This window comes from Miniopterus natalensis, chromosome 21, assembly GCF_054644295.1.
Source record: "Miniopterus natalensis isolate mMinNat1 chromosome 21, mMinNat1.hap1, whole genome shotgun sequence".
Classification (NCBI taxonomy): domain Eukaryota; kingdom Metazoa; phylum Chordata; class Mammalia; order Chiroptera; family Miniopteridae; genus Miniopterus; species Miniopterus natalensis.
In genome coordinates, this window is record NC_142101.1 from 20,073,129 (window position 1) to 20,086,356 (window position 13,228).

The 13,228-nt window shown below is 49.7% G+C and overlaps 1 protein-coding gene and 1 non-coding gene across 2 annotated transcripts in view; both read right to left on the reverse strand.

The window, feature by feature from the left end:
* Positions 1-12,597, reverse strand: part of KDM5B (lysine demethylase 5B) — a 36,980-nt gene extending 24,383 nt beyond the window's left edge. The window contains exons 1-5 of the mRNA XM_087828884.1: positions 12,394-12,597; positions 5,533-5,610; positions 4,248-4,370; positions 3,158-3,328; positions 784-918 (exon numbers count right to left, since the gene is read on the reverse strand). Coding sequence (XP_087685010.1) covers positions 784-918; positions 3,158-3,328; positions 4,248-4,370; positions 5,533-5,610; positions 12,394-12,597 — 711 coding nt within the window. The remainder of the gene's footprint in view (positions 1-783; positions 919-3,157; positions 3,329-4,247; positions 4,371-5,532; positions 5,611-12,393) is intronic.
* On the reverse strand, positions 1,166-1,294 carry LOC148090766 (small nucleolar RNA SNORA11). The gene has a single exon (XR_015716336.1). It is a non-coding gene; the product is annotated as a small nucleolar RNA SNORA11 (small nucleolar RNA).
* Positions 12,598-13,228: the final 631 nt, after the last annotated feature.

Here is a 13,228-nt window from a genome sequence, read left to right on the forward strand (position 1 = left end):
ATTACGCCAGTCTCAGTTTCCATTGTTTTTTACTTATAGTTGTCATCCATCCATCGTTTCCTGAAGCGCTAATACTTATGGATAAAGCAGAACAATGTCTGTGGCCTCGATGCCGACGTGTTTGGAACTGCACTCGCTCACCCTCCCGCGCCCCCTCGTGTGCACTCAGGGTGTCCACGGCCACAGAACTCTTCCAGGGCGGTGACCCCCACTCGGTGTCATTAAGCAGACCTAGGACTAGGGTGTGTCTTAAATATTAAAAATCAAGATGTGCTCAGCCCAGCCAGCGTGGCACAGCAGCTGAGCATCCACCTGGGATCCAGGAGACTCAGGTTCGATCCCCAGTCGGGGCAGACGCCTGGGTTGTGGCTGGATCCCCAGTGGTCGGGGTGCAGGAGGCAGCCGGTCAATGACTCTCATCACTGAAGCTTCTCTCTCTCCCTCTCCCTTCTTTTATCTGAAATCAATAAAAACTTTTTTTCTTTTTAAAGTTCTTTTCAGCAAAAATCTCCCAGTTTCACATCTCCTAGCCTTACTCCCCAATAACCACAGTCCAACTTCATGAGGTTGGCAGGCCAACCAAACACCATCACGAGAGCACCTATTCCTCCTGGGCTTTGTTAACAACTAAGCAGCTGCTGGTCCAGGCGCCCTGACAGCACAATCTCCCAACTATAAAAGCTAGAACACGCACAGCACCTCCGCGAGGCTGACGAGGCTGGAAACCACAGCACGTGGGGGACAGACGCCCAGTGTCATAGACGCAGGCGCTGGGGCGCTCACCTCTGCTCTCATGCGTTTTGCCCGACGGGCTGGGGGGCATGTTTCCAGGGGCTGCACAGACTGCCTCTGGGGAATGTCGTGGGGTTTGTACTCTTTGTCCTTTGTGTCTGTGGCCAGGTTTGGTTTCTGCAGACACTGATAATGAAACACAATTGTACTGATGAGTTTCCCCTCCTTTTTATCTTAGACAATTTCACTAGACTTTTAAAAGTTATATTTAACATTTATGTACATATGCAGCAGGTGTGCAATTTTAAAAATCTAAATAAATGCAAAGGTAAGTCTGCAGTCACCAATCACACACTCAATACTGCAGCTTTTCTTCCAATATTGAGCCCTGTCCCCTCGGCCGTGCCCAGCAGCCACGGGAAGCGCAGGGGACACATGTAGGGTGTTTGTTCATAGGAAGGCCACGAGCTTTGTGCCCCCGTCACAATGACCCTGAATTGCTGTTGGGTATGTTGTACACCGAGAAGCCATTTCTTCAGGCCCCCTGCTCTGAGCATACCCATACGTTTGTTTTAACAAGTGAATGGTATTACTAGTTGCTAATGTCATCGAGTTACAAGAGGCCACTGCGGGCTGAAGGCATTCCCAATAAGCCAGCTGCAATCATCCCTGCTTGAAAAACTGTCAATTAACCGAAGGCCCAAGCTGTCAGGCCTGTTAGAAGTTCCAAAACTAACTTTCCATCCTGAAAATAACTCATTTTTAAAGTGTTCAGACTGAAAGAGGGTGTTTAATGTCAGTACAACACAGTGACATCAAAATCTAGTATGAATTTCCACTCCTTCGTAAACGAGCCCACAAACATCGAAGAAGCATTTTTAAAAGCAGGTTCCAAAGTGTAACCACTGAGGGTGTATGACATGCGTCCTCTGCACCTGGAGTAAGACACGGGAGGAACAGCCTCCTGGGACTCTGCTCCAGGGGCACGTCGCTGCCATCCAGCCTCACCGGCAAAGCCGCTCCTTCCTCCCGGAGAACAGGACGGCAGGAGGACAACCACCGCCAGCAGCCATCTCACAAAATCTGTTCCTTAAGAGCCCATGTATTTTCACTGCTGAGTAACACTCCGTCGCCTGGATGCTCCAGGGTATTTATCCACTCACTCACTGAAGGGCATCTTGGTTGCTCTCAAGTTTTGGCAATTACGAATAATGCTGTACAAACATCCGTGTACAGGTTTTTGTGTGGACCTAAGTTTCCAACTCCTTTGGGTAAACACCTGCCCACGTACCAGGGGTGAGAGTCCCGCTCCCCGGAGCCTTGCCAGAACTCGGTACCAATGCTCTGGACCTGGATCGTTTCTGATGGGTGTGCAGCAGTATCTCATAGTTATTTTTCATTCTTTTAAAAAATATATGGATTCCAATTCTCCTTTCCTCTAAGAATTACTTTCAAAAATCAGAAATGAACATAAAATTTTATGTACAGGCCTGGCCGGTGTGGCTCGGTTGGTTGTGGGTCGTCCTGTGCTCCTAAAGAGGCACAAAGGTTCCACACACAATGTTCTAAACGGTTTCACCCACAGGTTCACGACATTCACACAACGTACATTTAAAACACACACTTTCTGACTATTAGATGGGTCGTGTTCTTCTAGACTGAAGAGCAAGCTCACCTAGAACCAAGGAGGCAGGGGCACGACAGCCACTGGGTCTGCACCGAGACAGCTCTGACTGGCGCTGACCCGACCCTGCATTACCACCTTCCTCCCTCCACAGCACAGCAGCAGCTCTGAAAATTACAGGGCTCTCTGCTCCAAGAGTAACCCGAAGGCAGTAAACAGGTTAGGACCCTGCTTTTCCACCAGAGTCTTGAACTAAGCGGGGTGTTTTTATACTATTGTTTACTTCAATCAGAACAAAAGTTCTTACCTGAATAATTTTGCAAATACCATCTTTATAAGGAAACAAGCATGGCTACACAGGAACTATTTGAAGGTGGACCCATCAGGCACCCAGGATTAGTGGGTCCCTACCCTTTACCTGAAATCACCCTGGAGACCTCAGCTGGCAAAACAGACGGGTCGGCAAGTTATTTCACAGGCTGCACTTTTGTGTAACAACCAGGAAACACTGTAAGTAGCAGGTGGGTACAAAGCATAACCACCTCCACCTTGTAAGAAGAGACACACAGTGAAGTTAACACCGGCTGCAGCCTTGACAGCGAAAGGGTATTATGTCTGCGACAACGTTCCTCATCCCAAAAACAAATTTCTAAATACGGTTGCTCTCAAAACAGAACAAAAACACTGCAAGAGTAATTCACAAAACAACGTCTTCCGCACTAATCAAGGCCTTTTCACTCCCCGGGGACAGCGACCAAGCAGCAGCGACGTGAAGCAGGCTGCGGCCAGCCCGATACTCACCCTCAAACTGTCCCCAGACAAGAACAGGTTGTAGGGGTGGAGGATCCGCTCGTAGTGCCCTCTGATGTGCGAGCCCACAGCTTTGCCAGGGGCAAACCCCATCTTGGTGGCGATTTTGGTCCATTTTCTGTCCTTGCAAACAACTGCAAATCCACCTTCTTCTGCAACTAACTGTTAAATGAAACGGCAAGAGATTAGAAAGCCCTCACGGAAACCACTCCTGATCCCTCGTGCTAGGGAGGACGCCAAAGACCAATGTTCTTAGCTATGGTGATCTTTTAAAATTTTCCTAAGCCATTTTCTAACCCAAAAGAAAATACATATACACTATCATTTTTTCTGGAAGTTTTTTTAATCCTCATAGAGGATATTTTTTTTAATTGATATTTTTTTGGGAGAGGGAGAGATGTGAGAGAGAAACGTCCATCGGCTGACTCCTATACACACCCCAACGGGAACCTAACAACTCGCAGCCTTTAGGTGAACAGACAACGCTCCGACCAACCGAGCCGCCAGCCAGGGCTACACTATTATTTTTAAGCTAGAAAATGAAAACATCACTTCTGACAGCATAGTCCATAAACATTTTGTACCCCCCAAAAAGCTACCTCCCCCCGCAAAGCAGTCAGCATTTTCTGGGAGGAGGAACTAGGTTAACAAATCTCTTTATAAAGAAAGGGTCTAACTCAGTAACCCTTAAAAACCACCACCCACCGAGTGGGAAGGGTGGCAGCAGGTCTAGTAGGAGGCACGTAGGCTCCGGACCAAGGGACCCGCGTTAAGGCATTACACTGTCACTCGGCCTTTGTGACTTGGTCAGTTTTCTCCCTGAGCCTCCTCTGTCTCGTAAGTAATAAAACAGAAAGGAGTATCTTACAAGACTACTGTGAAATTAAAAAAACACAGGGACAGCAAACCATCTCACAAGATAAGGCTCTCAGGACCTGCCAGGGAAGAGCCCAGCAACTAAATGAGGAACAATCTCATTTTACACATTTCAAACCATTAGGCTTGTGCTTTAAGGCAAAGAAGGTGATATTCAGCTGTCAGAACTACGATTAAATGAGAGAGACGGTCAGCAGCCACTTACCTTATTAAGCTGAAACAAGTCCAAGATCTTTCTCTCCACATGTGGGATTTTCAGAGTGCTTCCCTGTAACTCCCAGTACTTCGCAATCTGGTCCAGGAAATTCAATTTTACACGGGTTTGGGCCTAAATGACAAGGAATTGTGTTTAACACCTTATTTTAAAGCTCCTGCCCATTACCTATGCCTGTGGTGTTTTCATTCTTACAATATTTAAGTGCAATAGCACTTTTGAATTCAACGGAGAAACTTTGTGGAAGGGGTGCTTTGAGCACAAGGCTGTTACTGGTTAAAATTAGATGACAAGTGAGCTTCTGTAGGCTCCCTTCAGGCTTTTTACAACTTAGGTATTTTAAAGCCCTGTTCTCTGAAAGTACAAATTTTCTATCTGCTCAAACATAAATCTAAAACCAGACTAACAACAGCAATTCTACATAAATTTTATTAAATCTTGATAACCACAGAAAAGCAGGGAAACTTTCCTAAATGTTATTCCTTTAACAGACTATTACTGTTGTCTACAAGTCATTTAAAATTTTTGTCATTTTTCTTTCTCTTACTTGTAAAATATTAGTCAGTTTTAGAAGTTTTAACTCACCTAAGACCCAAAGTGAGACAATGTTGAGACATTCCCACCACCTTCCAAGACCTCAAAATTAGCGCCTCTCCCCCACCTTCCAAGTTCAGCTTGGAAATACATACCCCAGATACGACCGCCACCAGCACCCACAGAGTCCCAGTGGACACAGGTTCCATTTAAGTTAAGAACATTCGCTTAGTTTAGAAAAACTAACACAGTTTGGTTCAATATGGAAACCAGATTAGCAGCACAGTGACATACACAGCCTCCCACCCACGTCCCCAGCGCCCAAGCCGAGCCACCCTGTACCTCAGGGTCTTGGCAGCACCTCTCCCGAGACCCCCGCTCCCTCTAATGCTGGGAAATTAAAGTGCCATTAATCTGGAGGGAAGGGGTGTATTTGGAAGAAAATTAGAGCTGAAAAATCTCTTCCCCTATAGATGGTTCTCAAAGGACATTCCTTTCAAAACAAATTCGAGTGGTTGTCACCTAAATTTAGAAGAATGTGAATGAATGAAGAGGGCAACAAGTGACAAATATCCATGTTTTTAATGAAAATTGGTTTGCTGCACAGGCCTGATTGTATTTTCTTTACCATGAGTATCAGTAATTGGCAGTATTTTTAGCTTCACTAAAACCACTAGATTTGTGACGAAGCCTCTTCAAAGGCCCCTCTGCAACTCAGCACCGGAGCAGCGGAAGACATTACCTCCAACTCATTCAGCCTCTGGATCCGGGGGGTAAAATGAAGCTTGTCGACATCACATGCAAATGGTGGCTGCCAATCCTGGGGAGAGGTGAGGCTTTTATTAGAAGAATTTATAATTCTGACATTTAAAAAGTTGTTTTATATTAAAACCCTGGGTTACATAAATCACACAGTATCTCTAAACAAACAAAATAGAACACAGGGTAGTAATTTCTAAGATTTAAGTAACACATATGTGAAATACAATTTAAAAAACTCCTTTTGTATCAATTTAATGGTTTTAGTCCATAGGATGTACTAAAGATGCAAGAGGTAGATCGAGGCAAATCATAACTATAAATCCCTATTCATAAATTATAAAAAACAAGCAGAGTTACTACTTATGAGCCCCTCAATGGGATCCAATGGCCATGCACTGAGGGGTGTCATTTGTTAATTCAATGTCTTCCAAATAAAGGTAAAGTGCATTAGGTAAGGTTCTTACTTTCCTTGGAGAAGGCCTGGCACCGAGCAGCTTTAATTACCACCCAGGGGTTCAAAGTCTAAGATCTCCATCCTAGCCACTAGCAAAAACACTTATTTTGAGGACTTTCTTTTTAGACTGTGGACTAATACTTTTATGGCTTAAATCAAAGGGTCTTAAATTATATACAGACTTGACTATATGTTGATTTTTCTGGGAAGGTCCATAGCTTTCATAAGGGTCTCAAAGGCATTAAAAAAAAAAAAAAAAAAATTCCTGGGAGTAAATCCAGCTTTCATAAAAATTTTTACACCTCCAAGTTCTTATCTCACTGCCCCACCTCCTTTCCCATCCCTTCTCCTTGAACTTGAAACAGGACAGTGGATGGGACCCCGCTGCTGAGAACGTCAGGAGGCTACATGCAGCACAGAACAGAAAGAGCAATGCACATAGAGCCGGAAGACCTGGATTTGGAAAGTATACACCAAAGCCACAAGGTAAGCAGTGAAAAAAGCAGTTGCAGAGGAACCCAGAAGAATGGGCTGCCATCAAGTACCATTTTCTAAAACCCCAAACCCATACCCTACACCAATCCCTGACGCCAGCCTCCCACTGGAAAATCTGGTGGCTGTTCTCAATTTGTCCAAAATGCATCATAATACTGGATAAGAGCCTCTCTGGAAGAAGAAAAGGCTTGGAATAGCTGGAATTTTACAAACTGAAGGTTATATTCCAAAAATTCTCTTTATAGACCTCTCTCACCTACATCCCCTTGCCTTTGACCCACAAATAAGACACAAGAGTACAAATCCTAGGAGACCCTGCTCTCTCCCCTCCAAGTTAGATCTGGCAACACTGGATGGTACCATCTGGTTTAAATATTACCCAGTGATGAGATGGTACAATCACACAGAAACTTGGGAGGATCTTGCCTTAAAAACCTGGTAATTATGTGGTTTTGACAGGGAATTGTTCTTTGTTTCTGGAGTTACGAGATTAAATGTAATGTTTGGTATCCGTAGTCTGCAGTATGTATGCCTCACAGGAATATGTGCTTAATAAATGCTACAACCAAGTGTTCAGAACACACCAGGTTTTTAGACTTTAGTTTTCTGAACATTAATTACAATTTGGTCAAGCTCATGAGATGGCAAGAATTAGCACAGGAACGCACAAGGATCTGCCAACAGCCACACAAAAAGCACAGAGCCGGGAAGGGTAATCTTAGCCTAGCTGCACATTCACAGCTAAAATACTCCATATTTTAAGATTTAAAATGTGACTTACACACCACTGGAAGAGTGTTTTAATACAGCTAGAAAGCAGTATTAAGTAAATTGCTAGATTCAAAACAAAAAGAAAAACACACTCTGGAATTAATGGTATATACGGGCCCATCCCAGAGGCAGTGTCATGAGGTCCAATAACAGCAGGTGTATTTGAACAAAACACTGGGGAAACCAGGTCTGCACGATTACACAGAAGTTCTGATTAGCTTTTTTTTAAAGTTTGCCTGATTGTTAGCAAAGGATAAACTATAATCTGGCCTGTGGACATCCACCCATCCCTTCTACCTCCTCCCGCTTCACGAGTAAAATAACTGTACAATATTTAAAACTCAACCCGTTCACCCTCCTGTCAGGCAAGAATTGGGATTATTTAAATTATGTTAGATGAGACATAATGCCCGCCTCTCACAGCCATCCCATAGCTCACCAAATACAAACTCCTGCCTGCATACACACTACAGAGCACACACCGCACATGAATCTGCAAATTTCCCAAAGTAATTTATAACTACTCTACCAGAAAACATTTATCCCCTAATTTTTAAAAATACCCAGACAGAGAAGAGCTTCACCTCAACCAATAGAGAAATTACATCCCGTATAGTCTCGTTTTGACGATGGGTGGGCTCTTCATCTCTCAAGTTTCTCTTTCTTAAATCCCTTCACTGTAGGGAAAACGAGGGACGTGTATATTTGGCACAAACCCTGGTCTCACTAAATCCGTCCCCCGACTCTTCTTAGCAGTTAGCAAATAAGCTTTGGGATTCAAGTTCTTTGCAAGCCATCCATTAATTAACCTGGACAGCAGCCCTAGGTCGGTGTCAGATCCCCAATACAGCAGATGAGAAGAATGCTTCAGGGTAAAATAACTTGTCCAAGGTTAGGATGGAGTTAGAGTCAAGATCCTGCCCACTTACCACTCTCTCCTTGATAAAGCTTATTTTTATCCCTGCAAAATAGTCCTTAAATTTTACATGTTGTAAAAAAAGATTGCCAAGTGAAACTAAATCGACAAGTTCTAAAAGCATTCAGTATGTGACCTTCTGCCTGGCAGTGCCTGTGTTTAACTATTCTTTCATCTGAGAAATGAAGTTATTATTTTGGGGGAAAGAGCCCTTAGATTTTAACGGGTTATTACAGAAAATATTTTCCAATGACCTGGTTTTTAAATCGCTCATTTGAACATGTGATACCACGTAAATGTTAAACGGCAATGCTGCTGGAGCAGAAACTGTGCCATCCAGGCTCAGAGCCAAATCGCCGTTTTTCACAGAAAGTGACCCTAACAACCTGACCACCGAGGGCCTTTCGAGTCCCGTTTTCGTGAAACTCCTTTTCCAGAGACTTCATTCTCTTTCTTGGTTACTCCTGACTCCCACCTGTGTTTTGCTGAGGTCAAGTCCTGCAGGTGGGAAAATAGAGAAATGGCAGCGAATGGAGAATGCCCTCCATCCGCCACCACCCAACTGCGTCAAGAGTTGGCCTGAAGATGGTCAAGTTTCTACACAGGTTCCAGCAAATGTGTGTAACAAACCAACAAAGCCACTGACAGAAACTGAGAAATGCAATCCCCACCCTAACTGGACAAAGCGACCATCACTCACTGGAGGCTGCAGACACTGCCCCTAAGTAGCCAAACTCACTCCTACCCTGGGACAAAGGCCAAGCCAAGTTGTGGTCCTCAGGTGACCTGTTCACTCTCAGCCCAATGCTGCCCTGCGTCCTGCCGTCTCCTCTCCAGGAAAAGAGCTGAAGGGACTATACTCTTTACGGTTATGTGCACACTTGAGAATTTTCATAATAAAATTTAAATTTACACCTTGGAAGTGATGGCTCTGGCAGAGGAAAGCAACCAGTCTTTACATCCAGAAAGCAAGCTTAAATGATTGAAAAATAAATAAAACAGATGAACAGATGGGATGACTCTAGGCCAGGTCGGAAGGTGTATGGCAATGATGCTTTAAGAGGAATGGTCTAGAATGAAAGATCTGAATGTCAACAAAAAGACTTATAAGAATGCATTAAGTCAAACGTCGCACAAGTATGGAACAGAAAAGTCTCCTTGCCCTACAAGCCACTTTCCCTCATTAGTCTGGTTCCTAAACTTGAAGTATAAAAAAGCAAGTTCACCATACAACTCATCTAATAGTTAACAAATGAAAAGGAACATTTTTGGAAGAATTTTTGAAAGTGTACATAGGTAACATCTCATTTTTCTCTCTAACCCCATGCTAGGTAATAAAATGATTAAGAAATCTTTGTTAGGCTGCATACAACTGTATCTGAAACAAGTTTCTCACAACTCACTCACAGCCCCGGCTGGCGTGGCTCAGCTGGTCGGGCGCAGTCCTGCGCACCAGGAAGTTGCTGGTTCATTCCGGTCAAGGGCACATGGGCGGTTTTGGGCTCCATCCCCAGTAGGGGGCGTGCAGGAGGCAGCCAGTCAACATCCTGCTCTCACATGGATGTTTCTCTCTCTCCCCCCTCCTTTCCTCTCTCTAAAACCCAATAAACTATTCTTTAAAATCCAGTTACTTAGTTTAGAAGTTTAATCTAAATAAATGGGAGTAGCCCAGTGCTAAGCTTCCCAAAGCCTCGCTCCGCCCGCCCACCCACCCTAGGGACTCCCTAGTTGCCTCTGGTGATTCCTCTTTAAACAAGGGAACCTTAAGAACTTCTGAAAGTACAGCCAGCCCTTCAGTTGCCAACATTTATTCCACCCAATTTTAATTTTTTATTGAGTTAGAGAGGGAGAAAGAAACAACTGTGAAAACACGATGAATTGTACAATATATGAATTATATCTCAATAAAGTTGTTACTTTTTAAAAGTACATGTTCTTCCTTCACTCAAGGATGTTTCTATTGATAAGCCTTTTCTCCAAATGTTAAGGGTTAAGTTGGCCAAAAAATTCACAACTAGAAAAATTTTGTGACAGACACACACAAAAACTGGGAAACCAGACAGGTAGGCCAAAGTCCATCAAACCCAAAATTAGGGAGAATGACAGGCTGGAAGAGTAAATGAGCTCCGTGAGCTCTGTATCACCAACACTCCCGTCACACAAAGAAAGGGCTCAGGCCCTGCCGTCCTGCCTGCGGAACCAACAGGCCCTCAGAGACTCCGACCAAAAGCATCAAACCAGTGACCACCGACCGACGTTAAAGCTGAAAAAAATGCGCCTACTGTGCCATCTGGGGTTTGATTTAGACACCTGACCTTTGGACACTGTCAAAGAAATCGGTGGAATCTGCCCACCTATGGCCAAATGTTTGAGGGCAACACAGACACTTATCAAAGTCATCAAATGTATCCCAAACTTGGGAGACTCAAAAAAGTATTTACTGAGCAGCCAACTGTTATCTGCCTAATAGTTACATCCCTAAAATTAATCACCTCCAAATACCACAAAGTGACATGGAAAATATAATTATCCTTAAAAAGACACCTAAGTACATCGAGAAGGAAATGAAAATTTGTATTTTAAAGGTAACACGCCGTAAGTCAGAATAACTGAAAATTAAAAGGAAACAAGCCTGGTGATCCTACAGAGCTGATCAAATTGGAAACAAAGGTTTATTTTCCTCTTTACACTTTTAACTCAGGGCGGAATAGTCTTAATCACCGTTTATCACATTTATCTTACTTTATTTTCACAAATTCGTTCACTTAACCCCCAAGTTTTCAAAAGTAAAGTCGTCCAGGTCCCTGCTGAGAAAGCAGCTGTTGGCTGCTACCTGCGAGGCCGTTAACTGAAGATACAAAGAACAAAAGGAAAGATACTTTTTGCAAGTCTCCCCTCCAACCGCAAGCGCTGCCGAGCGCGTCCCAGAACTTGAAGAAACCCCCTGGACGCCGACACTATGTAACCGCCGCCGTCTCCCGCCGGCCCGCGGGCCCGGCCGGCGCCCTGCGCGCCCGCTCCCGGGGCGCCCGTCCCGTCCCCAGGAGCCTTTGTTCCCCGGAGACCCTCCTCGGGGGCCGCTCCCGGGAAGTTTCCTTTTGTGAAGCCGCCGACGGCACTGCCCCAGCCCCGCACTGCGCCCCGGAGAGCGCGAGACAAAGGCGGCGGCGAGCCCCGCAGAGCAGGGCCAGGTGCGGGCCTCGGGGCGTCCTCGCCACAGAAAATGGTGGCGCTCGGGTCGCCCCGGTGCCGGCGGGACGCCGACGCCCCCGCCCCTCCGCGGAGACGGCCGCGAGCACGAGCTGCCCCGGACCCGCCGCGGCTACCACGCGGCCACGCGCGGCGGGGCCGGAGCCCGACTGCGCCTCACGTCCCCGCAAAACCCCGCTGGCCAGCGCGGTGCCGACGGGCGCCCTTCCCGACGGGACCGGACGCCGAGCTGCCCAAAGTCCGAGACGGGGCGCGTCCCCCGGCGCCGGCGCCCGGCCGGTGACGGGCCGCGCGGGTCCCTCGCCGGCCCTCCAGGCGCCCGCGGCCCAGCCGTTCCCAGGCCCGCGCGTCCCGTCCGATGCAGGCTCGTCGCGGAAACACGGAAGCGCCGGCCTGTCTGCACCGGGGGAGCCGGGGCACGGGGTTCTCGCCGAGGAGCTCGCTGCTCGGCTCCCCAAAGCCGGGCGAGCGCCGCGGGGACCCGCCGCGGCCCCGAAGGTCAGGGCGGCGTCGCCCCGGGGCCGGGCGGGGGCGGGGCGGGTCCTCCGGGGGCGGGGGCGCCGCGGCCGTCCAACCGCCGCGGGCCAAGCGGGCGTCCGCGCGCCCCAGGGCGCCGAGGCCGGGGCTCCGGGCCGGGCTCCGCCGGGCGGGGGGCTCGCCGCCTCCGCGGACGTTGGGGCCGTTGGGGCCGTTGGGACCCGTTTGGGGCCGTTCGAGGCGCCCCCGCCCCCACCCGGCCCGCGGCGCGCGACGGCGCCCAGCTCCGCGGGGGAGCCGGGCCGGGTCCTCGGAGGGGCCCCGCCCCGCCCCCGCCGCCCCCGGCGCCCGGCCCGCGGCGCCCAGGTGAGGCCGCCCCGCCGCACACAAAGGAGCCGCCGCCGCCATATTGAAACTTTGCTGCGCGCCCCGAACTCCGCGCGCGCCCGCCGCCCGCCCGGCCCCTCGGCCCCCGCCCGGCCCTCGGCCCCCGCCCCGCCCGCGCCCGCCCGACTCACCGGCGGCGGCCGCACCTTGCAGATGCCCGTCTGCTCGGCGATGGGCCGGATCTTGTGGATGAAGGCGAACGGGTCGGCGAACTCCTCCCAGCTGGGCTCGAACACCGGGCACTCGGGCGGCGGCAGGAACTCGCCCAGCGGGCCGGGGCCCCCGAGCGGCGGCGCGGGGCGCGGGCAGGGCGGCGGCGCGGCGACCGCGTCCATCGCCGCGGCTCCGGGGGACGCGGCTCGGGCTCCGGGCGCCTCAGCCTTCCTCGGGCGCCGCAGCCTTCCTCCCCCTCCTCCTCCGCGGACGGCGCCGCGTCTGCGCAGCCACGCTGTGCGCCTCCGCCGCGCAAAGGAGTCCCGCCCCGCCCCCACCGCGCCCAGGGGGCGGGCCCGCGAGCCCGCGCCCGACCCTGCCCGCGCCCCCGCTGCCCCCCGCGAGGCGCCGCGGGCGAGGGGGGCCCGGCGTCGCAGTCCCCCCGGGGTGTCGCGCCCGGGGGACGTGCCGCGCTGGACGCGCACCCCCAGGGACCCCGGGGGCAGAGGCACCAGCTCCCCGCAGTTGCCGCCACGAGGGGCGGAGGGGTCGTGAGACGCGCGCGCCCGCTTGTCCCGGGCCCCTCCGAGCGCTTCGGTGACCGCGACCCCTCCCCGTGGGGCGCGCACCCTAATTTCCATTTCACCGGGAAGGGCAGCGAGACACAGGTTGAGGAAGCCGTTGGCCCAAATCCACAGGCCGGGGGACGCAGCCTCTAGTTATGGAAGGCGGGGTGCTGCCGGGAAAGAGGGGTCCGCCGGCAGCGGGAGGGGAGGTCGCACGGGAGAGGGGCGAATACTCCCGAAGCAAGAC